This window comes from Mytilus edulis, chromosome 13 (genome assembly GCF_963676685.1).
Source record: "Mytilus edulis chromosome 13, xbMytEdul2.2, whole genome shotgun sequence".
Classification (NCBI taxonomy): Eukaryota; Metazoa; Mollusca; class Bivalvia; order Mytilida; family Mytilidae; genus Mytilus; species Mytilus edulis.
In genome coordinates, this window is record NC_092356.1 from 62,375,390 (window position 1) to 62,402,740 (window position 27,351).

The 27,351-nt window shown below is 32.3% G+C and overlaps 1 protein-coding gene across 2 annotated transcripts; it reads left to right on the forward strand.

The window, feature by feature from the left end:
* LOC139501863 (uncharacterized) lies at positions 1 to 26,591 on the forward strand. 2 transcript variants are annotated; one of them, XM_071291086.1, is made up of 20 exons: positions 1 to 80; positions 1,647 to 1,713; positions 2,227 to 2,287; positions 3,790 to 3,958; positions 5,314 to 5,622; positions 7,390 to 7,447; positions 8,223 to 8,272; positions 8,662 to 8,718; positions 8,979 to 9,047; positions 11,012 to 11,278; positions 11,695 to 11,958; positions 13,454 to 13,711; positions 14,579 to 14,836; positions 16,584 to 16,835; positions 17,905 to 18,651; positions 20,373 to 20,491; positions 21,638 to 22,840; positions 23,429 to 23,450; positions 24,749 to 24,773; positions 25,620 to 26,591. In XM_071291086.1, exons 3-20 carry the CDS (start codon positions 2,252 to 2,254, stop codon positions 26,494 to 26,496), a joined length of 5,040 nt encoding a protein of 1,679 aa, XP_071147187.1. In that variant the 5' UTR covers positions 1 to 80; positions 1,647 to 1,713; positions 2,227 to 2,251; the 3' UTR covers positions 26,497 to 26,591. The 2 variants fall into 2 exon arrangements, with proteins under 2 accessions (XP_071147187.1, XP_071147188.1); XM_071291087.1 differs by lacking the exon at positions 1 to 80 and having other exon boundaries at positions 1,472 to 1,713.
* Positions 26,592 to 27,351: the final 760 nt, after the last annotated feature.

Sequence of the window (27,351 nt, forward strand, 5' to 3'; positions counted from 1 at the left end):
TTACGCAAATTGATTGCATGACGTATCAAGCAAAATGGAAGATGTTTGTGATGTAGCAGTAGGAATCGATTTCTTTGTCGGTAAGTCTACATTTTTGTAATACATGATAATTCAATAATGTTGTGCATTGCACAAACACAAAGCAATGTGTACATCAGTATTGCATACAATCAAACTATTTATTAATAAAGGAGGACAGGATGGATGAATTGCTTGTATTCTAATCAAGTGTGATCTATGCCATACAAGTTGAACTATCTTGTATCTTATAAATGCAGTGTAGTACGGGTTACAAGTTGTCTCATATCGCGATGATACAGCAAAATATATTATCAATTATAATAATTATAATAATTTTCTTAACCAACCATTTTGTTTTGAAAAGGCATCGTACCAAATCAGGATTATGACAGTTGTTTTGCACTTGTTCCGTACGAGTTGATTGAAAACATTTGTCAGTTTTATATATGAACGATCCTTTTTTGAATTTACCTTAGAAATTGGTATTTATGTTATGCAATCAAGAACTAGATCCCCCAAAACACACCCACTTCAGTATATGTGCATATAAACATCATACTTTAACGTTTTGTTTTTATCATCAGCGATTAAATGTGCAAATAATTTTATCGTCTTGTCGAGTCAGGTAAAATTGGAGAATGAAATTTGTGAGAACTATAGAAATATAAACGTTCGAAAATGTGTGTATACAATAGTTGTGCTTGCCTTCAATTGGAAAAAAAAGTTTGTTACTTAGAGTAAGAAAATACATATAATAGTGAATCATCATTGTTTGAAAACACGGATAGGAACTTGTCTTGTGTTCAACACTAAAATTAATACATACACTGCCTTTATCATGTTTAGTTTGTTATTTCAGCGTAACAATACGAAAAACAATCGTGAAGATTCTTATGTAATTTTACCTATCTAAGTCTATTTTTATACATTAGTTAAGTATAGTTTTCTATCAGAATCTTTTGCAGGTTTGGTAATCGATTTGATTAAGAATAACAATTTATTATTTGAAATGTAAACAACTATAAACATCATAGAACAGCTGTTACATTTAAATAATCAATAAAATAAAAGTAAATGTGTTTGTGTATTATGTTTTGATATTAAAGCAGAAACTGTTTTAGCTTGGAAGAAATTGATTTTATTTTTATTTTTTTATTTTCTTCATTACTATAGTTAAAATGAATGTGTTTATCTAGTTCTGATGAATTTAGTTTTGGAACAGTGCCTAACAACTTTCATCAAAACTAATAACAACATAAAACAACATAGCAATAATGAAGGCGCTTAAAGTAAAAAAATTAAGTAATACAATTTCAACACTTTTTGGAACTTCATCGAAGTTTTCACATTAATTTTATTGTTCGATAATACTGAGGCTTGTATGAATAGTTTGATCACTCAAATTGATATCATTTTACTTATCTCTCTATCAGTAAATGATAATAAAGAAGGAAATTATCATGAAACAAACATTAGTTATTTATAAACAGTGTTGATTGACATAAGGGAAATATTTTCATCAGTTGGTTTTTTTCATAAATATTTAACTCTCAAGCAATCCAATTGATTTAATGTAATCCTGAAATCTTATATTTACATTTGACATGTTTGAATTGTATTTCTAGTTACACACATTGAAGGCAGGATATGAAGATTATGTGATGTAACGTACGGCATTGATTTTCCTTGTCGGTAAGTATATATTTTTGTAATTCATAAATAATGTAAAAATGCTGTGTATTAATAATCAATGATTTTTCTGCAATGTACATAGATGTTGAACTTCGCTATATATTTTCATCTTACATTTATCTATGTATCTAATTTAAAAGTAACATTATAAAAAAGACAAGTTAACTATTCATAATGTATTCAAAGAATGGAATCTCACACACAGGGAAATATGCACATATACATCATATCGAAACTTATCATTCTTATGATCGGCGATTACAATTGTTTATTTTGATCGTTTTGTGATGTCACGGAAATAAGAATATAAAACTTGGACAGAACTTGAGAAATGTTACCAAAATTAAGGTTTACCAAAATATCACTTTCTCTTAATGAAATGGTGTTAAACTGAAACTAACAAACAATTACGATACTTAATCACTACTGTTTAAAAGCTCGGACATATATCTTTTTTGTTAAATGATTAACTGAATAATCCAATTTTACTACAGCTTTAACATATAATTTCAGAGGGACAACACGGAAAACAATTTTGATGTTGCGTAACCATGGTAACGTTTTATTGATCTGTGTAAGTTTATTTTTATATGAGAATATAGAGCAGTTATATCGCTAAAAAAAACAATGAATTAAATATGAAATATGTAAAGATATATACACACCAAACAAAGTTTTGAAATAATCAATGAAGCTATTGTTTTCGTTATGACATTTGATTATCAAGCAGAATTAGCTGGCACATAGGATAAGTATATAGCGCAAAACATAATGCAGTCATGTAGATATCTTATGTCAGTCTTTTTATTTTTTAGCCATTGCGTTGTCAGTTTATTTTAGATCTATGAGCTTGACTGTCTCTCTGGTATCTGGCTAAATGCCACCAAATATTAAAGACATAGAATGATATTAAGCATTTGGAAAAACCTTGAAAAAAATAAAAAACATCTTCTATTCCGTAAACAAAAAAAGGAGTAAAACATAAAATTTGCTAAATTGGATTAAGGGGTGGGAAGTTAATAGAAAATTAATAGAACAAATAAACTCACCATTTATATCAGGATTAAATTTTATATTTTCGCTAGACGCGCGTTTCGTCTACAAAATACTTATCAGTGAAGTTAATGGGAAATTGAACATCCTTTATATAATATATACTTAACACTATCACCCAGGGTCAGGGTTTGAGCCACTCTTGGTCATAATGGTCATTTTTATAAATTTCCGGTTACAAAACTTTGAATTTTTCGAAACACTAATGATTTTTATATACCAGGAAAAGATAAACATAGCCGTGTCTGGCACAATATTTTGGAATTTTGGGTCCCACAAAATCAAATGGGTGTCTTCTTTACGTTATTGGTAATGTGTATACATGTATGACTAACCGTGTAAATTAAGGCCAAAAAGGTGCCTACTGTTAGAATTACATACATGCGTTGTAAAACTGAAACCTCATAAAAAAGGAAAAAATACAATACAACATTAAATCAACTTCCCTATTGATTTTCGATTTTTTGGTATCAACATTGAGGAAATGCACACATTTTGTTTTCTTTGCTTTAAAAAAATCGGTTACGTCAACTTTTGTTTTTTTCTTAATTATGATCTTTGATTATCTCATCTTTATATAGCTTCACCCTATTAGTATGTGTTTCTTATGTAAAATTATATCCTAGAGCTTATTTACTGTAAATTCAGAAAATGTTGCGTACATTTATTGTTAAGATTTTTTTTTAAATGGACAAAAGAGCGATGTTGATTATCAGAATTTAAGGTACAGCTGCATACGAATATTAAATAGTTGTGTGTGTATCAGATATCATATACATTCTATTTATTGCGATACTCACGGCAGTTTTATTATTCGCATTAATATAATGCAAATCTCGCAACTCTGTCTTAAGTTACTATATCTAACTGTGACGTAAGATTAATCTCTCCGATTTAATTAAAAAAAATCCAAACCAAAATCTGTAACAAAAAACAATTTGATAAATAATTGAATCCCTATAATTGTTTGACCACAAATAGTATATATGTGCATAAAATTGGACTCTTACGTATTTTTTCAAGGTTTTTGGATGGTGTCTTCCTTTCAAATTGAAATGTCCAAGCGAATCACAGTGGTCTTTGAGAGCCAGAGCATTCTGCCCATCGGATCCATCAAAGTATTCCTGCATTCAGAATGATCTAATTGGAGCATTTACTGAAGATTGTGCAGTAGTCGAATTTGAAAGAGGAGGTACGTTTCTACAGTAAAGATCTGACAGACGATAAATATGTACAATGTAAAGGAAGAAATATGAGTTTATTACTGAATTTAGTTCAAAGCAAATAACACCCGATAAAATGTTTGTTTGTAACTGAATTCAACTAAACATATAAAAATCCTGTAATTCAGTGGTTGTCGTTTGTTTATGTGTTACATATTTGTTTTTCGTACATTGTTTTACATAAATAAGGCCGTTAGTTTTCTCGTTTGAATTGTTCTACATTGTCCTATCGGGGCCTATTATAGCTGACTATGCGATATGGGCTTTGCTCATTGTTGAAGGCCGTACGGTTACCTATAATTGTTAATGTCTGTGTCATTTTGGTCTTTTGTGGATAGTTGTCTCATTGGCAATCATACCACATCTTCTTTTTTATATTACCAATTATTTACAACTGTCTAAACATTATTAAATGTCTGATTTAAATAACATGTTTCAGTTCACCAGAAAATGGTGCTTGGTAAAACAAACTTTCACTAAGAGCACATTCTAGTTGATTGTTGTCTATCTATATATACATGTACATTCAGTAATCAAACATCATAACACACTTACATTTAGTTAATACAAAGATCTTTATATGCAAATGATTAAAATACGAGATGGGCATGACACTTTTTTACAAATCTAATTTTGACATTGACTTCAAAAATGAAGGTCCGAGCTCATGTCAATGTTTCTTGATACAACATATGTGGTGATGTACAATCAATTTAAAAAAGAAGACGTGATTTTATTGCCATTAAGACAACTCTTCACAAGAGACCAAAAATGACACATAATTTAACATCTATAAGTCAACGTAAGGCCTTCAATTGTGAGCAAATCTAATACAGTAGTCACCAACAAATAGCTTCAAAATGAAAATGTAAAACTATTCCAACGAGAAAACTATCGGCCTAATCTATGTACAAAAATATGAACGAAAAACAAATATGTAACACAGCAACTGTTACAAACGATAACCACTAAATTATGGGCTCATGTAGCTGACTTCGAACAGGCACATACATACAAAATGTGCTAGGTTTTATTAAAGAAGATAATCCGGTTATGTTCCGTACACAGAATCGTCCATCACTTTCATTTTACTTGCCATTTTCTTTAAAGGTCAAGGTCACAAGAAGGTCAAGAACATCGTTATTCAGCTACACAATTGCATGACAACTATAATACCAATATAATGTCAATACATAAAAATATGTTGTGCACAAGAATCCATATGAAGAAGTTTGAAAACTGGTAGTCCTTTTCAAAACAAGCAGATATATATTCATTTTGGGTTAGCATATTATGTTAATTGACTATTATTCATCATTTACAGGGACCAAAACAATCTTACGTGGTAACTATGATGCGGGACCGTGTTCTGAAGAACGATATCAACCAGGCAAAATGAAATATTCAACAAACGTTAGCAGCGTATGTGTATTTACTAAATCGCTATGTAGCGAAGAGGGTCAAATACTATACGACAAGGGAAGTCCTACTCAAGACGTTAAATGCAGATGTGACTATAAAGAAAACTACGACTTCATTTTTAGACAAAATATTTCGACGTATTGCAAACCTTCAGAAGAAGATTGTTCTTGCTTCAAAAACAAGTGTTTGACTAATTACGAACTTTCTCCAGGTATATTTTGATTTATTTGTTGAAAAGAAAATTTTACATTTATATTATAATGTTGCTAATCATAATTTGATATTCTTCTCCGATTAACTAATTTAACCAATTAAACCAATTAAATCAATTGCTCGGTTCATGTTTATTTTGGAAATTAGTCCGGTTTTTTTTTATAATTATATAATATATATATATACAACTCGTCTAAACATCAACCGAACAATGTTAGATCTGTAAATTTGCTTTCGCAAATTTTTGATTCTTCCCTCGCCGGGATTTGAACCCATGCTACTGTGATATCGTGACACCAAATCGCCTGCACTGGAGCCGTCCCGCTAGACCACACGACCACCTGGGCTCTCAAAAAAAGAGCTTTCGCTGGCCGTGTGTTACCTTTCCACGTCAGTTTTAATCTAGCGGCGTACTGCAGTACATGATATATAAGGCATGAAGATGTTATTGTTACAGATCAGCTAAATTATCTATAGTAAAGGATCCTACAAATGAATGTAAGATACAGTCACAGAAAATAATTATATTTATAAGTACGTCTGAGTCAGTGACAACCCTACAACAGATGTATCCATCGGATCGCCATCAATGATGGTGATACATGGCTGTGTACATAATGTATATACAACTCGTCTAAACATCAACCCAACAATGTTAGATCTGTAAATTTGCTTTCGCATCCGGCGAGGGAAGAACCAAAATTTGCGAAAGCAAATTTACAGATCTAACATTGTTGGGTTGATGTTTAGACGAGTTGCATATACATTATGTACACAGCCATGTTTCACAATCATTGATGGCGATCCGATGGATACATCTGTTGTAGGGTTGTCACTGACTCAGACGTACTTATAAATATAATTATTTTCTGTGACTGTATCTTACATTCATTTGTAGGATCCTTTACTATAGATAATTTAGCTGATCTGTAACAATAACATCTTCATGCCTTATATATCATGTACTGCAGTACGCCGCTAGATTAAAACTGACGTGGAAAGGTAACACACGGCCAGCGAAAGCTCTTTTTTTGAGAGCCCAGGTGGTGGTGTGGTCTAGCAGGACGGCTGCAGTGCAGGCGATTTGGTGTCACGATATCACAGTAGCATGGGTTCGAATCCCGGCGAGGGAAGAACCAAAAATTTGCGAAAGCAAATTTACAGATCTAACATTGTTGGGTTGATGTTTAGACGAGTTGTATATACATTATGTACACAGCCATGTATCACCATCATTGATGGCGATCCGATGGATACATCTGTTGTAGGGTTGTCACTGACTCAGACGTACTTATAAATATAATTATTTTCTGTGACTGTATCTTACATTCATTTGTAGGATCCTTTACTATAGATAATTTAGCTGATCTGTAACAATAACATCTTCATGCCTTATATATCATGTACTGCAGTACGCCGCTAGATTAAAACTGACGTGGAAAGGTAACACACGGCCAGCGAAAGCTCTTTTTTTGAGAGCCCAGGTGGTGGTGTGGTCTAGCAGGACGGCTGCAGTGCAGGCGATTTGGTGTCACGATATCACAGTAGCATGGGTTCGAATCCCGGCGAGGGAAGAACCAAAAATTTGCGAAAGCAAATTTACAGATCTAACATTGTTGGGTTGATGTTTAGACGAGTTGTATATACATTATGTACACAGCCATATATCACCATCATTGATGGCGATCTAATATATATATATGCAAAACCACTTTCTTGCTTGTCAAATCAGGCGCTCAACAAATAACTACACGTATGCTTTCAGATTATGCATGTATCAAAACATCAGGAAAAACAGTTGAACCCCTGCTGGAAAACCCTAGGTTAGTAAACCAAATGCAAAGTTAGTTTTGTGATCAGCTAAATTTTCAGTTATGAATTATGAATTTTGAAATACTAAGGATTACCTAAGCTGTATTTGGCAAAACTTTTAGGAATTTGTGGTCCTCAATGCTCTTCAACTTCGTACTTTATTTAGCCTTTTACCATTTTTTTTTTATTAAAGCGTCACTGTTGAATCTTTTGTAGACGAAACGCTTGTCTGGCGTTAATATAAAATTTCAATCCTGGTATATATGATGAATTTATTTTCAATAAAAGCGTGAACCTCTCTGGTCGGGTTGTCTCTTTGACACATTCCACATTTTCATTCTCATTTTCATTTAGTATATACATATTTTGCTAGTGGTCTTCTTAGTTAATATAATTTTAATTGAACTTCCATTGAACTAGTTCAATAAAAAATTTGAAGAACTACCGAATGATCGCTTAAATTCTTTGGACATAGAATCGTATAGCAAAATTAAAACTTATAAACTAAAAAACATTCATCGAAACAGAAGTGAAACAGGAAATATGGATGAAAACGACAGTTTAAAATGAAGATACTTTTTAACTCTTGTCGGGAATAATGATGGACAGAAACAAAAGATAACTGACACATTCTGTCCACTCGAACCTTATCAAAGCCTGGTTAAATATAAAGGACGATGTTGTGCAAGAATTACCAAACGAAATACGTTAGACAGGTGAGGTTATTCATAACTTTGGAAAGCTGAGTGACCGTATTGTAAAGCTAAATGTATTTTTGTATTTTAGAAACGAAACAGAAATCCTGTTGATTCCTCATAGTAATATCACAAAACGAGGTATGTTTTTCATTTGGGAAATTCTTTCTATACTTATAAATCAGTTGGCATATATCTAAAGGTTTATGTCATATTCCTGTTTTGATTTAGCAGGAATTATAAGTTCAACTGTGATTGATTGATAAGTGGGGCTACATCGTGACAGTCACTTTATATTTGTAGAGGAAGCTGATGATAATGATAATTTTATATTATTATAATGATAGTAACAATAATGAAAAGGAAATGGAATTTCCTGTTGTCGTCAATATAATTTTTTGTTGTAATTTTGAATTTTTTGTATATAAATAACTATCCCATTTAAATTGAATCTTTCTGTGCGATAGAAAGATTATGTTTTCGTAGATATTGATAAGATGACCAATTTTGTTATCATGCTTTGTTTACAGACAGGTTTCATCTACCAACATGCACAGCCATTCTCATTCTGTTGATATTGATAATTGGTGAGTACACTAACTACTATTTTGATTTTCAATTTATATAATACAAACACATTTACACAATAATATGTCCTTGTTAATGCAATATTCGAGTACCTATTTAAATGCAATTTTTATGCAAATATTAAAAGATTATCAAATGCATCAAATAATAACATATAGGATGATTTAAAAATCATTATATTTACATAAAAATACAATATTGAATTGGTATTGACATAAAAAATAATTTTATTCTCATACCTCATGTTTTTCTGTTACAGCTGTTTTCGTTGGCCTATTTCGTTATGACAAGGAGTTAGACAAGCTAATTGACCAGCACATACGAACAGGTATATCGCTTGGTTTTAGATGCACTATTTTCATCCACACTATGTTCAACTTTTTTTCATAATGTTAAATTATATATACATTATATATTTTTACTTTCAATATTGGTTTGAGTTGGAAATTGTTACTGTACTAATATGAAAGATGTTTATGAAGGAGATATAAAGACAAGACCCCTCGATTTTGTTTTAGTTGCTTCACATGATCAGTAAAGCTGGAAAAACAGTTCAGCATGTGCATGTTTGCTTTTTGCATTACTTTTGTTATTTAAAGGGCTCCTCTATCGCAAAAATGACGTCAATTGGAATATTAGACTTCAGTGTCAAGTTCCATCTACGTGCACGAAAACAAATAATAGGGAGGACTGAGTACTTAAAGTGTTATAATTACAAACTAAATGTGTTTACATTATCTCAAATTAGGGATTAGATAAGGTGTGCATGTTCACTAGAGAGAATTTATTAGATTTGCCCCAACATTAAACACAATTTCATATTCAAACGTACTGAGGGATACGTGTATCTAGAATTCAAACCCGACGATCTGACACGCTTAACATACACAAATGCATGTAGGAACCATCCAGGAGGAGGATGTTCGGGTAGGGGGGGGGGGGGGTGAACCCCTGTTTAAGACGATCAATGATTTTCAATCGGCAAATATGGTTAGAATTCACATTTGTATCGTGGGTTGAAACCACCTTTTAATGTATTATTCAAATATAAGTTCTGTACATGTATTTTCTTTAAGTTATTGTCAAATGGAATTGAAATTTTAGCTTCAAGCAAAGGAGAGTTTAAACGATTTTTTCTTGACATATGCTAAATATTTATGTTGATATTAGAGTTTCCTAAAATAAGTTTCAATATGTCTTGACAAAACCTGTAGTGAACACTATACCTAAAGGCAACAGTATTATACCGCTGTTCAAAATTCATAAATCGATAGAGAACTGCGACACAACAGAGACACAACACCGAAATGTAATACACACAGAAACGGACCACAATTTAACAATGGCCACTCTCCTGAATTGGTACAGGGCATTTTATGAAAAAATGGTGGGTTGAACCTGGTTTTGTGGCACGCCATACCTCCTGTATATAAGTAATATCTTCTGTTCTCGCTGTACATAAAATAATTACGTATAACAATGGACCGTATTTTCGGGAGTAGAAGCAGGTGTTTCACGAAAACCCGCTCGTCACACCCTTTGGTCAAAATTCATTGTTATTTGTAACAATATATCTATTCAATTTACTATTGTGTCAGTCCAAGTTTATTCGGCATTAACATCAATTGTAGGTTATATGCCTGGCTGACACGGCTCAAGTGAACGTAATCGAATTTCAATTGTTCAGTGGTTAACATTATGTATTGTTAATTGTATAATAGGCAATTTATCAACTTTTTTGTAGACTTATATACTGATTGATATGAATGTATAAAATTGAGAATGGAAATCGGAAATGTGCCAAAGAGACAACAACCCGACCATAGAAAAAAACAACAGCAGAAGGTCACCAACAGGTCTTCAATGTAGCGAGATATTCCCGCACCCGGAGGCGTCCTTCAACTGGCCCCTAAACAAATATATACTAGTTCAGTGATAATGAACGCCATACTAATTTCCAAATTGTACACAAGAAACTAAAATTAAAATAATACAAGACTAACAAAGGCCAGAGGCTCCTGACTTGGGACAGGCGCAAAAATGCGGCAGGGTTAAACATGTTTGTGAGATCTCAACCCTCCCCCTATACCTCAAGCCAATGTAGAAAAGTAAACGCATAATATAAATATGTATAAATGTTTATACAAGATAGATCATCCGACCTTGACCTCATTTTCTTTATTCATTTGCCAAAAACATTTTTAAGGGATTATGTCCCTTTCAAAGAACCACTAAGCAACTTATGATATTATCTAACTTTACGTCGATACTACATTAAAATTTCTTTAACAGTTTACTTTGTAAGAAACCTCGAAAAAGAAGTTACAGTCATTGAAGGGAAATCTGTAGATATTTCCTGTGAACTTTCTAAAGAAGACGCTGTAGTAAAATGGTTAAAATATGGCTCTCCGATTCAATTTTCCGGTAACCGTTTTATTAAGGATGAGAATGGAAGAGTATATAAATTAATCATCAGGGACTCAAATATGGAAGCTAATGGTGTATATACAATGCAGGTTGAGAGAAAGTCTAGTCAGGAATTGAAGTTGAAAGTTATTTGTAAGTAAACTCAGCTTTTATAGTTTTATCGTTAGTTCATGGTACTTATTTGATTCAAAATATACATAGCAAACCTGTCTCCACATATAATATTTTTTAGCCAATGAGACAATTGTAAACTAGAATACGAGTAACGTAAAAATGCACGCCCTCTATAGTCAACAGTGAACAAAACCAACGTTATATAGTTGACAAAATGAGATACAGATAAACAAAAAAACAAAATGGCTTGAATTATCACAAAGCTATAAACGGAAAAAAATAAAAGTGCCTTTAAATAGATCAACTATACCCTCACATCTTATAAGATTGCAAAATAAAACTGAGAACATAACATTGAAAATGTGTGAAAGACACAGAGACAATCAATCGTTATTTTTAAATAATTTTGGTCAGAGCTGTTATTTATTTTTCAGCGTATTTCACAACGAATTTAAAACCACTGACTACTACTGAAGGTAAAACCGTTTCTATTGAATGCGAAACAGTTGAAAGCATAAGTGATGTTAACTGTATTTGGTTCTTCAATGATAATGAAATAAACTATTCTGAGAAATATCAGACAACAAAATCAAGATTCGGTTGTGAATTGAAGATAAAGGAGGTCAAACCTATTGATAGTGGGGAATATCAAATCAGAATAAGGAATATATCAAGACGTACAGAGTTAAAGGTACAATGTATGTATCAAAAACTAAACCATAAAACAAACCTAATGAATAACTTGGTTTAAGATTATTATAGAATAAGGATATGTGGTTTGCAAATCAGAAAACTATTAGAGTCACCGTGGGGGTTCGTTGATATGTTCAATCTGACCTTAAAATTTAGATTTTTGATTTTGTGCACGGTATGCATATTGGTCTACATTTAAGTCCGAAGGGTCCATGATAGCACGTATCAATATAGAAGAGGGACGAAAGATACCAAAGGGACAGTCAAACTCATAAATCTAAAACAAACTGATATATAGATTGATTTTAACACATTATAATTAGATTAATATTGCTGTTTTTTTATTGACAACATATTTGTTGAGTTTAGGTGAAGACTTTTTCAACGATTTGTCGGCATACCTATGGGAACGAACTGTGTGCTCCTCTTTCCTGACCTCTTCCATTCATATATCTCCCAAAACTAGAAATTTAGGAAACAATAGACACGGTTCCTTTTTGTTGGCCGTACGGTGAGACTTAGATGTTGATATTTATTTGAGTCATTTGGTCTCTTGTGGAGAGTTGTCACATTGGCAATTATAACTTCTTGTTCATTTTTCCTCCGTCTCATTTTAAGACGTATACCTCGAGATTGACATAGATGGTTATCGCAGTACAAGAATCTATGACAAACGAGACGACTTTCATTTTGAAACTTTTAATTTTCCCCAACTTAGTAGCAATATAGAAACTTCACCTGCATATTTGATATATATTTCCTAATTTATTTTATGTTATTTAAATTTGCTGTTACAAAATATTAGAAATTAATATAAATTAAGGAATGTATCTCCCTCATGCAAAGCTTTGATTCCTTTCACGGATTTGGCTATACTTTTCGGACCTTTTGGATTATAGCTCTTCATCTTTTATATAAGTTTTGGATTTCAAATATTTTGGCTACGAGCATCACTGAAGAGACATGTATTGTCGAAATGCGCATCTGGTGCAAGAAAATTGGTACCGTTAATTTTTTTATTCGTTTTTCAAGTGCATGCAACAACTACACAGCCTTTTTAAAACGTCATCAGTGGCTGAGCAGAAAGTTGGTGAACCAGGGGTGTGTCAAAGAACCACTGAAGAATTCCTCGGAAGGTATCAATACCTAGTTGATAAATATTTCGTATCAACTTCACAATTAATACGCAACGATCTTGAAGTATAGATTCTGGGTACTGAAGTTGTTTATCGTCTTGATAACGTGTTAAAGTATTCTTGTATTTTTCTTTATAAATATTAGTATTACTTTTACTGCTTTGCGTTCTTATTCAACTCGTCATTGTGTTATGTTCTATGATAATTTTTATATTCTTTTATTTCATTTTTGCCAATAGGCTGTGAAATCGAAAATAAACTGACAACGCCATGGCTAAAAATGAAAAGGACAAACAGACAAACAATAATACAAACGTAACAGTAAGGAAAATTTCCCGGATACAATTTCTTTTCTGATTTTCAGCTTACTTCAAAGCTGATCTACGACCTATTCCTTGTGTCGAAGGAGGGGAATGTCTTTTAGAGTGTGAAGTTACTGATAATAATATGCCTGCTATCTGGTCTAAAGATGGAAATCAGATAGAGACATCTGAAAGGGTACAGATTTCTATGAACGGTGCTAAACATCAATTAAAAATTTTGAATGTGAATTCAGACGACTGTGGTGATTACAAAATAACAGTGAATAATGTATCACGTCAAGCCGATGTCAAAGTGATAGGTAGGTTATGCTATCGTTACCAAAGAATTTTTTTTTCTTTTACTTTTTACTTTTTTCCCCCTTACAAATAGTTATTTACATATACCTATTCCCAGTCTTAAACTCCCTCAATGGTTTATAAGTTATAAAAGGAATGACTGTAATAATTTCTATCTATGAAGAAATAACATAAAAAATTTGGTGCACACTGAATAACGCGCGTAGCGGGTTATTTAACAGTGTGCACCATATTTTTTATGTTATTTCGAATAGACAGAAAAATATAATTTAATTCTAAATTCCATTTTCAACCGTAGAAAACCATGAAAAAACGTTGATGACGTCACGGTCACATGACTAAATTATGTTTATGGGCTGATAACAAAATAACGTCAGCAAATCAGAAGACGCGTTACATCCAAAATTGTTTGTGATTTATTTTTTTGGAGGGGAGGGGGAGAATTGAGAGAACTTTATAATATCGATTGCAGATATTTGCTAAGTCAAATTAACAATGTTAACATCATATTTCAATTTGGGGTCCTCATGTCGGTTCGCATTTAATTCAATTCGTTCATTTTACCTAATTCAACAATTTGGCTGGAAAAACAAGTAAATGTTAAATCGCAGTGTGAAATTAAAGAATAGAAAATATATTCAAAGTAGAGGTAAATATAAAATTGATACTGTGTACTTGCTTGTAAATAGAACAACAGCTCGCCGTGCCTCCGATTTCTGTTTCTAAAGTTCGTCAAATAAATTTGATACATTCTTAATTTTTGTACATGGAATTATTGCATATTCTACGATTTAGCGTCTAATCTTCTACCTGTTAAAAAGAGGATACATATTTTTTTATATTTATATAAATACTTCTTTATGTTTCAGAACTAATTTCAAAGCCTTTGACGAACATGACTTGCATGGAAGGTCTAAGGGTAGTTCTTATCTGTGAAGTGGCGGACAGACAACTCAATGCACATTGGTCAAAAGACGGTATACCAATAGGGGATATTTCTAACATCTCTATTAATGCAGCTGGTGGCATTCACAAGTTGTGCATAAAGCAAACTTATAAAAATAGTGAAGGACAGTATCAAATCAACGTTGGAAATAGAAACAGTTCAGCATATTTAAAAATTACTGGTTAGTCATATATAGATAGATTGAGATAATGCCACCATTACATTATAAGATTTACACTTAAAATAATTGTATAACGTTTGTGTGAAATGATGAAAACGATAGTCAATATAAAAAAGAAGGGTATGATTGCCAATGAGACAACTGTTCACCAAAATGACACAGAAATTAACAACTATAGGTCACCGTACGGCCTTCAACAATGAGCATAGCCCATTCTGGATAGTCAGCTATAAAAGGCCCCGAAATGACAATGTAAAACATCATTAAAGAAGACCTCGATCAGTGCAACTTATAGTTGATTGAAGAACTTTGATTGTTTCTGTTTTATTAATTTGCAAATTTTATAGGATCGGAACGACGATCAATTTTTCATTCTGCATGGAAACCCGCCTTTTGTTAATACTGATGGCTATATCTACCTCTTCTAATTTGGTCGTTATGTAACTGACTTTTCAATATTTACACTGCATATCTCCTGTTACATATTCAAATGGAATTCGAATTACAGATGCAAACCGCATTGTCATACGTCAATCCAAGTATGCAGAAAAGATTTATGTCATATTTATAAAAACTGAGATTTTAGATACCAAGGTGGCATTCAAATGTATATGTCCAATGGAGCAGACATAACCACGACCAGAAATAAAAGAATCATAATATTAATTTAGCTCAAACATAATTTGGTAAAAAAAGTAATGAAATAATAAAAACCTTCGTTGATAAATCCGTAATATGATGTAGTTTCTGAGGAAGATGCGACGAAAACTATTCATAGAACGGACGGATGGGCGGACGAACAGACGGACGAACGAACGGACAGGCAGATAGAGGTAAAACAGAGTACTCATTTGTTTTGAAAGCGGGTTATGGGATCCTTTTAATAGTGTAGAAATATGTGGTAATGGTTCGGTAAACAGGAAGTTTTTGAGTGATGAATCTGTAAACGCATCACAAGTTATAGCTGACTAAAAAAAATCAGAATTCCTTATTATATTGCTTCTATGAAAGATGCGACGGACGAACGGACAAACAGAACTAGTATATATTTGTTTAGGGGCCAGCTGAAGGACGCCTCAGGGTGCGGGAATTTCTCGTTGCATTGAAGACCTGTTGGTGACCTTCTGCTGTTGTCTGCTCTGTGGTCGGGTTGTTGTCTCTTTAGCACATTCCCCATTTCCATTCTCAATTTGTTTGAAAAGAGTATATTCATATTTTTTTAAAGCGGGGTTATACTTATGGACAAAAATGATGGATAAACCAGAATATATAATTTGGATAAACAATGAAAAAGGAATCACCATTTATTTGCTCTAAAGTTTTTTACGTGCATGGTTTCGTTATGTATAATAGTTGAATACACCACATACTTTTTCTTAGTCTACAGTGACATTCACGTTTTTATGAACTTTAAATGTTTAATACTGTTAAATGATAACGTAAGAGATATCGTTCCCATACACAACTGAAAACAACATTAACGGTATCAATTTTACTTCCTCACAGGCACGTTTTTGACAATTAATGAAATACAAGGGGCAACATCCTTTGAAAAAATACAAAACCTAATGTAAGCGTTGAAGAGTTGATTAAAATCAAAATAGACCAAATGCTGTCTATAGAGCTCGTACACTCAGATACAATACATGTTAACTTATCAACTCTTTGAACAAACGTATTGTAAAGGTTTACCGATGTACATAAAATGTTTTCAATAAAACCTCTTAAAAAGCATTTTGTATTGTAGCAATGCCAGATTTTATCAGACGAATGCCACTTTGGGATAGAGAAAGATATCTGAGGACTGCTAAAGACGGCACAATGAAGAGACGACACATACGAATAATGATTGTTGGAAAACAATCTGCGGGAAAAACGTGTTTAATGAGACGTTTGCTGAATGAGGAAATAGATGACGTTATAAGTACAGATGGCATAAATGTAGAAGTAAGAAGATGTAAAGTTCAGATTTCAGACGGACAGTGGATCTTTAGTGAAGGTTTGTGCTTTGGATTTGCCGAAATCACAATCGTAGTTTAGCGGCATAATATATATATAGTGTTTAAAGGTTATTGTACCTGTTATGTTATATTTTATCGGACTAAAATTGTGTACTTATTATTTGTTTAATATCTGAAATTTGTTAATTTAAATTTTTGAATTAAAACATATAACACATACACACTCAAATATATCAAAACACTTTTCACTGAATGTTAGAAGTAGACTTTTAAAATGTTTTTCACCTGTTTATGTTTCTTGGAAAAGCATCCCTGCGAGGATAATATGTGTTTAGAATATTATTACTGGTAAGAACGTGGGGAGTTGGTTGTATTTTCAATGCCTAGTCTTGATATTTAAATGCAAATAATATAGTAATATCAATTAAAATACTTTTACTTGTTTAATTTTGAGGCACAACATGCTAAACATTACCAATGAGAAATGTTTATTTTATATTTCAAACCATTCATCTATTCCTTATGTTGATTAACCTTTAAAAAGTAAAAACACAAAAATACTGAACTCCGAGGAAAATTCAAAAACTTAAGGAAAATCAAAAATCAAAAGGCAAAATCAAAAGTCCAAACACATCAAACGAATGTATAACAACTGTCATATTCCTGACTTGGTACAGGCATTCTCTAATGTAGAAAATGGTGGATTGAACCTGGTTTTATAGCTAGCTAAACCTCTCACTTGTATGACAGTCGTATCAAATTCCATTACATTGTCAACGATGCATGAACAAAACAAACATACTCAAAGAGTAAAAAATGTCAAAAATAGGGGTACAGCAGTCAATATTGTGTTATCATCTTAATATCACTATAAAAACAACAAATGTAACGAAATGTAAAAGGCGTTTTCTATTTTTCCTGCATTATATGTAAGAAACAGTGATAACAATGTGACAATTATATATGTTATTCAAGGGGGAGGGGATGGTATTACAATAATGTATGGCTTAAACTAATCTTATGTGTGATACATCTAATCATATTAAAGAGAATTTTCTGCTTGCTTCTCTTAAGCAATGATGTTCATTGTTGAATAAAATATTTCAGAAAAATGCTACAGACAGGATTTTGACGGAAAATTTAAAAACGCATTTTCAGCAAAAATACACGAAAACAGCAGTCAAGAACCTATAGCTTCTGCCAATATCGAGCAACTTGATTTCATAAGCATTCATAGTAATGCCAAAGAACAGCAGCTAGATGAAGACAAAACAAAAGCTTTAGTCGAGGAAAACATCCGTTCACATGGTATGAAACAGAATTCAAGCGACTTCGAAAATGCCGAATTGACGGATTCAATAGAAAGAAAGGAAACTAATGTTACGTTAACTGAGGTCAAAGACGATTTTGCACATGATGGCTTTGAACAAAATAGTAAATTATTGGAAGAAAATAAGATGCAAAATACACAGGAGGCATCTCTCAGAACTATATCAGTACAGAAATGTAAATACTTCGAAAAAAGTAGGACTAATGAAGGCAACACTGAACAGAATAAAGAAGTAACAGCAGGAGCACATCTTCCAAAGCAAATTCATACGGACGAATCCGTTGACAATAAGGAAACAGACCAGCTCTATATGTTGTCAAAAGTTCTACAGAGTGAGAGCAATAACGAAAATGTAGAATGTGCCGAATGTGATTTTTGGGACTTCGCCGGACAGAAGGATTTTTATGCTACACATCAAACTTTTCTGACTATGAATGCAATTTACCTGTTGACCATAGACTTATCAAATTTCGAAACAGCTCAGCCAGTTCAAAAGGAAGGCGGTAAACTTGATGATATTGGAGGTAAGCATAAACAGTTTTCTTATATTAAGTATTATAGTGCATTTAGGTTCTGCTATCAAAACAGAAGCCTATACTAAACGGTGAAGCAAGGCTATTATTGTGTTACATGCATGATCCTAAAAGACATTCTATGTTAAGTTGGACAAATATTATGTATGTATCTAAAATTTGAAATGCAAAAATCTTTTCTCCTTCATTAAGCTGATCAAAAGTCTGATCAAGATCCTGTGAATCGTTGATAGCAGATTTAAACTTTAATTAAAATTTGTAATTTATTTTTAATCACGACAACAATCAGCTGATGTTCAGGAAGCGTCAAAATTTAACCGTTTCCAAGCGAATTGGTCCCGACAATCCTGTTCTTAATCCTATTATAATCCGATTTGTATCTTTCGCATGGTATAAAACGACAGAATCTGTCCCGACAGCGTCCCGATTCTACTGAATGTAATCCGACAGAGATCAGATAGTGAACCGACCCTGACAGAAGATATACGTTAGAAACCTGTCGGCATATTTGGTATGATCAGGTACTGTCGGAACGTAATCCTATCACGGTCCGGTATGATCAGGTTGTATTGGTTGATCCAACATCTCTACTTGATCAGGATTAGTATCAGAGGTCCCTCTGATTTTCTCCTACCATTACCTTCACGCCCAAGAGTTCTAGTAGATTTTGGTGGCATGCCTGTTTGTTTTTGAGATATCTACGTATTATTCACAATTAGAAGGAATGGAACAGTATTTATATGGAACATGATGCTGACGTTATCGCTGAGAGCGTTGTTATATCGCGGTATGAACGTTCAAAGATCGTAGAATGATCGTGATAAGAGCGTGCTGTAATTGCAGAACAAGCGTGGTAAGATCGTGTTGCAATCTGATAAATCGTGGTATGGTCGTAATAGGAAATTGATCAGCGTAATATCTTGATATTCGTAGTGAGGTGGCAGAGTAAGCGTGGTGAGAACGTGATATAATTGTAGCGAAATCGTTGTAGAAGCGTAATTAGGACGTCGTAGCTTCGTGAAAACAACGACCTCACCATTTGCTCACCACGATCTGAATTTATTTTAGATCGTGGTGAGCGTGGTGTGATCGTTGTCTAGTGTGACTGGGGCATTAACTATGTGAAGCTATTAACTAAAGATATATTCAAATATTCAAAAAATTTGAAGAATTAAAGATAAATGTGACTTATCGTTTCAAATATAATGGAAAAACTGATATTTAGTTATTGCATATACATTGTTTTATTCCTATTACTAAAATATAATTACTTTAGTGAAGCCAAATCGTCTTTTCTTTATGTGAGGTAGCTTAGAATAAAATCCTTTTTATGTTCTTTATCTCTTAAAAGTTAAACGATGTGAAGCAAGTGTGATGATAAGGACATCTATCACCATCGCTGAATATCTAAATAAAAGATATTTTGTTCGATAAAAAAAAAATTAAAATCACAAAAATACTGAACTCCGAGGAAAATTAAAAAAGAAAGTCCCCAATCAAATGGCAAAATCGTTTTCTTAAGAATAGAAATGTTGGTGATGTGTCGAACATTTTTCAGGGAGTTGTCCAGAGTTGTGAATGTGCAATATATTTATTTGCCTATTTCTATATTACAAATGGGAAGTAAACAGTTAAACACATCTACATTATGTCTCTAACATTCAATATCTGAAGATATTTCTATTGTGGAGTAAAGCATATTTGTTTTTTAGAATACACAAATTACTGGTTGGATTGTATTCATTGTTACTCAACACAAAATCGAAAAGAAAAGATGGAAGAAAAAGAGCCCCCAGTTATCATTGTTTGCACAGGAATAGACAAAGTAACGGTAATAAGTATGATTCATGCTTGATATAATTATGCCCCACCTACGATAGTTTTCTGGTCTGTGCATCCGTTCGTTCGTTCGTCCGTATGTCCCGCTTCAATTTAAAGTTTTTGGTCAAGGTAGTTTTTGATGAAGGTGAAGTCCAATCAAACTTAGTACACATGTGCCCTAGAATATGATCTTTCAAATTTTAATGCCAAATTAGAGTTTTGACCTCAATGTCATGGTCCACTTAACATAGAAAATGATATTGCGAGTGGGGCATCCGTGTACTGTGGACACATTCTTGGATTATATCTGTTTTGACTGCAAAAATTGTTGATAAACATAGTTATTTGTATCTTTAATTTGTAAACAACAACTAAAAAGTTAATCTTTCGCCCCTCTTTTAAATAGATAAAGGGTTGGTGTTACTATATGATATGTGCCATAAAGAACCGAAGATTCCAAGATTAGGCAATGAAAAACATCAGCAGAAAACATACATACAGACAGAAAAAAAACCTATTTAAACAAAGAAAGAAAATCAAAATGGCGTATGATTAAAATAACCATAACACAAGTACATAATGGCAGGATGTATAAATACCTAGCCACGATAGTAGTAGATATCAAAATTAAAACTAACAGTAAAGGTTAAAATATACAAAGACAAATAAAAATAACACTATAACACTATAACACGTGGTTAAGATGATTATAAACAGTATCGGTACCTGAAATCTATGCTTCAAAGACCATCATGTATCATTTGTGAAGTTGATTAGTAATATCTATCAACAAAGTCTTAGTATCTTTGGTGAATCTTTCTAGTAAAATATACGAGACGTTCTTTGACGTAACCGTGGCTCGTAAACTTTATGTTCATGCACTTGTCTGGGTAATAGATTCACGCTCTTGAATACCGAAAGAGTTAGGAAATGTATATCCCATATGCAAGTGATTTTGACATATTGCTGCTAAGGTGATGGCGGGAGGAGGGAATTTATCATTCCTAAATCAAAATCGACTCCTTTGTCAAAGATTCTGGTACTGAGATGATAACTAACGTCAAATTCGAGATATATGTATAAAAATCATGAACTAACCGACAGATACAAAAAGATTTGGTTAAACTTATTTCATTATTGTGTTTTTACTCTATAGGACTTCCATAAAGTTACAAAATGCTTCAAACATCACTTGGAAGAAAATGTTGGTTCTCATCCCAAACGGTTCCATATTAGAGACATTGTCTACCTGTCAAACAAAGTTAAAGATAAAGATAAGTTTGACATTCTTCGTTCAAAAATATGGAAAACTGCCAAAAGCATGTCTTCTTGGGAAGACGAACTTCCATTATCATGGATACATCTTGAAAAACAGTTACAAGTCAAAAGTGAAAAGGAAAACATAGTTTCTTTGCAAGATGTTATAAAAGTTGGTCGTGGAAGTACTTTTCCAGTGACTAATGAGGAAGATGTAATTTCATTTCTACGAGTTCAACATGAGATGGGGAATATTATTTTTTTCCAAAGACTGAGAGAGTATATTATTTTGAATCCGGTCTGGTTAGTAGATGCATTCAGATGTCTCGTAGCACCGTGTGAATTCCAACAACAATATCTTGATATAGATAATTTAAACCAGATAGCAGACACAGGCGAAATTAAGATTGATTATATAGAGCAAATGTTTTCCAAGGTACCAAAACTAAACTTTTTCAAGCATAAAGATTATCTACTCAAAGTAATGGAAGAGTTTGATATAATTGTGAGGCCAAAAACTAGACGACCTCTTTCGTTCCAGCATAGCTATTACATACCCTGCTTAATTAAGTATGGAACATTTGCAACAGTAAGTGATAATTTCGGTATCAATAAGGACACCTGCCAGAGAACGCCTTGGGTTTGCCTAGAATTTGATTTTTTACCACCGGCATTCTTTAACCATATTTTAGTTCACTTAATTCGAATTTACCATGTGAGTGAAGCTGATGTGAAATCCCGACTAGCTCTATATAGTAGTTTGGGTGTTTTCGATTTAAACAAGTCGGCAACGTCAAAACTTGTTCTTTGTACAGCAAATGACACAATAGCTTTTCAAGTATGGCAATGGCTTAAAGATGGATTACAATTTGTATACCTTCGAATGAAAATAGAAGAAATAGTCGATGATGTTATCAAGAGGTATCAAATGGATATCAAATACAATGTAAAATACAAATGCAAAACTGGAACATTTTCAAAACAAACGGGTAGAAAAACCGCCAGTGAGTTGAGTCAGCTGAAAAAGTACTGTTGTTCGGAACACAACGAAAACCATGAAGCAAAAGAAATAATTGACGTATGGATAGAGCAGAAATCGAAGGTGAGGTTAAAGGCGTGTCTTTTTCTCTTTTGACATAATTGTCACATTGGCAAAATTGCCACATTGACATAGTTTAATATGATACCACAGTTAACTGAATATTGTTTTGAAATAGAGGATGCATGGTAAGTTCAATTAGTTTAACTCGTGACGAATTATGACAAAGTATCATTCATAGACTAGTATTAAGCTACATTTAGCACAAGATAATCATGTATTCATATGTTTCCTCATTATGTGTACTTACATTTTTTACGAGACCTTATCATCATAAAAGTGGTATATTCTAATACTGTATAACACACAGAATTTGTTTTACGATAATCTGCTTCTTTGCCTTTCTATTGGTACATTGTAAAGTGTTTTGTATAGTTGAATATATCAAATTGAATCAAGGAAATCACGTGTTTGCTATATGCCTTTATGTGACCTTTATATCTTTTGGATTATAGCTCTTCGTCTTTTATATAAGCTTTGGATTTCAAATAGTTTGTCAACGAGCATCACTGAAGAGACATTTTTTGTCGATATTCGCATCTGGTGCAGAAAAATTGTTACCGTTAATGTTATTATAATGTTTATTTTCAGGGGTTTCCCGTAGAGACAATCAGTACGTATTTTATGTCAAAATAATTGAATTTTTATGTTGTTTTAAAATATAAAACCCGGCTGTCGATACACAATCATAAAACTATTTAACTATGAAAACGTTTAGTTTCTAATAAATTTCATTTCCGATTATATAATCTTATCAAGTTTAAAAAAAGCCATTCTTTAATCTAGTTTATATTCTTAATAAATGCACTTTAAACGTAACAAGAAACAAAAACAAATATAGATTCTACGACTGTTTCGATTTGAATTTATTTATCCACTCGAGACAGTTAAAATTTCCAAATTCCTAAAAATAAGGCTTGCCGAGCGTTTTAAATATTTGAAATTTAACTGTCGAGAGTTGATAAATATAGTATTGCACACGATTTGGTGATGGAATCCGTTTCTTTAATGAATTTTAATCGAAATGCAGACAAGTCAATCCTTTGTTTTGAATGATCTGTAAAAAGATGTGTTCTTTCTATGTGGCGTCTTCGGGCATGATCGCCTCGTAACATGACGACACAATAGAAAATACAGTGAAATGCAAGAAGATAATTTTTATAAAGAATTGAGTTCAAATGATCTGCATGTTGATTAAAATAAAAATAATTAACATGTCAGGTAAAAAATAATTCGTATAAGAATTACGAAAAAAAAATTACTTCCGCAAATTCTTCCGGATAATAAATATTTATATATCAAAGTGAAAAATGAATTTAAGTAACACTTTATAATTGTTGTCCGTTCTTCCCGCGTTTTTTGCTTTACCTTAAGAATGCTTAACGCCAAACATCTAAATCAGAGAATTCAAAAAATATGGAACATGTACAAAGCTATAGGACCAAAAACGACCTTAAAAAAACCGAATCCATCTGTAAAGTTAAGAAAGTAACTATTTATTAACCGGAAGTAGTTATTTTATTTTAGGAAGTACTAGCTTGTCTCCTTCATTGTCATCAAATATATGCAAAACTTATATAATGTTGGAAACAGTGAAAATTAAGCTATTATCGGATACAAGAATTTTATATTTCAAACCGGTAGTGAATATTGACATATCCAAATACATTAGTTGGGTTGGAAAGACCTCCTATTGCTGTGTAAACAACTGGTTTTTATTTATTATTTTGTACTTTTTACATCATATTTACATCATTTACCAGATATATGAAATATACATTTGTGATATATGTCTATTGAATAACTCTACTGTATATTATAATACATCTAATGTTATTTTAATTTCTGAACGATCTTAAGATTCAGTCTCCATTTTGAATTAATAATAATTTCATTTAATAATTTTTACAGATCGTGATTGGAATACACAGATAGAGTAAGTTTTTAAAATGTTTACAATTTTACATTATTATCTAGATTGCAAATTTGATAGCTAGTTTTATATAAATAATTAAGAAACACATTTCGTCATGCCTTAACTGATGTGGGAACATAGAAAATAGAAATAAAGATAAGTTAAAAAGTTCTTGCATTTGTGCTCGATTTCTTGGATTGTATACATTTTGTGCTCGTGCGTTCTGAAAAATTTGTATTCAGATAAAAAAAAAGAAAATTTATGAAATTGTGCCCTTTCCTATTATTTGAGTATTTGCTCTTTAGGGACGATTGATTACTAATATTGATTGTTTTTTTATTTTATCTTGAAAGTTTTAATAGACAGGTAGACACTTAAAATAGCGAAAGTGATGAGCAAGTCAAATTCTACAACTTAGTCAGCAGGCATGACTAGTCAGTTGACTCATTATAGGAGTTACTGTTCTTTAATGACGATTTATACAATTTTTTCGCGTTTACCTATTATCTTAAAAACTAGAAAAATAGATAGAATCTTTAAATAACTAACATCTTCAACAAGAGAAGATACAAAAGAAGTAAAATGTTGCCAAAATACTTTGCCGACTTTTTATAGTGTAGTTGTTGTTCTTAAATACCGATTTTGTTTCTTTTTGGGAAAAAACCAAAAAGAGAAACTGTAAACTGAATCAATGATCTGCAATTTATTCAAGATGAATAAAATTGATTTTATTTATAAATTATGCTAGTTTTTTTAGAGTGACCATTGCTGAAAATGACATGCTAATGTAGACCTATGTGACCAACAACAGGCTTCTTTAGTCAGTAGCTTTTCTAGATATACATGTGTTTAACGATACAATTTCAGGTGCAAGTCATGTGGTTTAGTTGCAGTTTATTGGTGTAAGAATTGTGAAAAAGCCATGTGTGATGTGTGTAATGAGAAACACACCATTGCATCAACAGAGCATACAGTTGTCAATGTGTTAGACAAATACATTTTTAAAAATCAGTTTGTGGTAGACAAAGCGTCAATTTGTGACATTAAAATGCTAGGAGAAACCGTATTAGTTGCTGATTATATCGGAAAGCAACTTATACTTTATAACATTAAAGGAATATGCCAACGTATAGTACCTTTATCGAAAGGGCCGAGAAAAATAGCTATAGTTGATAGCAAACGTGTTGCAGTGAGATTATTTAGAGATAATAAAGTTGTGATAGTAGATTTAACCCAAAGCGGAATTTTCGAAATAGACATAAAGGAAAAATGTCATGGAATTATGTGCATGAACAACAAACTATTTGTAGGCTGTGATGATAACACTTTAAGAGTATTTAATTTGAACGGAGAGAAAATAAAAACTATAAATATGCAAATGAAGCCTTGGTATATCTGTTGTGATAGTATAAATCGTATTTTCTGCACCGAAGAATACAATGAAAATAAAGTGTCGTGCTTTGATCAGGATGGTAGGAAACTGTTTGACTTCAGTAATAAATATATAGTTGGAGCAACAGGTATAACGGTTGACCAAAATGGGTGTATACTTGTCTCTTGTAAGAACTCAAATAACGTTCATAGAATAAATCCAAATGACAAAACGAGTGAAATAATAATTTCAAAGATTCCTGGATCATCAAAAGACTGGTTTCCACTAATCTGCTTCGATTCTCAGTCACAATCAGTGTTAATTGCCCGGGAAGATAAGGTGTATGTGTATGCAAATCAAATTGATTCATAAGTTATAAGTTATTTTATATTGAAGTTTATTTGTTGTAAAAACATAATCTATAGTGTTCATGTTAAAAGAAAGAAATATAAAATAATATTTATAAATTATGGTTTAATTATACTCATAAGAATCTCTACAATTGAAGCACTAAACAACGATAAAAAAGGAATAATCGATAAAAATATTGCAATTCAATGTTGAGGAATTGTATGACTCAAAACAAAGCAAAAATAGAAAATAAATAAAATTGATAACAATCGAAAATAGATTATTTCCAAAATGCCTGAATCTCTTTGGTTTTATCATAATATATAACATCACAAAAACCGGACATGGGATGATATCTTTACATCCCCACAGCAAAAAGACACTGAGTACACATCTGAGAGTATTCGCAGTTATTGACAGCTAGTTCAAAGCCAATAACAACTAATAACCAGATGCTCCGCAGGGAGCAGCTTTATACGACCGCAGAGGTCAAACCCTGAATAGTTGGGGCAGGTATGGACACAACATTCAAGCTTGATACAGCTCTGAATTTGGATTGTGATTAAATAGTTGACACAACATAGGTTTCTGATACAGAATGAATGTGGTCTGAGAACTTAAACTTAAAATCTTAAAAACATTTAATTGGACATCTATCTATTATGGTCCAATATCCAAAATCTAAATACATGGTTAGATTCAGCATATCATAGAACCCCAAGAATTCAATTTTTGATGAAATCAAATAATGTTCAATTTTAGACCCTTTAGACCTTAGTGTGGAACAATTGGATAACCGGGTCCAATTATTAAAAATCTAAATACATGGTTATATTCAGCATATTGAAGAACCCCATATATTCAATTTTTGTTGAA

Bases quoted from the DNA above. Each gene is read 5' to 3' on its own strand.
- LOC139501863 (XM_071291086.1), top strand. From the start codon at position 2,252: ATGTTGCGTAACCATGGTAACGTTTTATTGATCTGT. The intron at 11,959-13,453 runs GTATGTATCAAA...TCTGATTTTCAG, and splicing joins TACAGAGTTAAAGGTACAAT to CTTACTTCAAAGCTGATCTA. The intron at 22,841-23,428 runs GTGAGGTTAAAG...GTTTATTTTCAG, and splicing joins GGATAGAGCAGAAATCGAAG to GGGTTTCCCGTAGAGACAAT.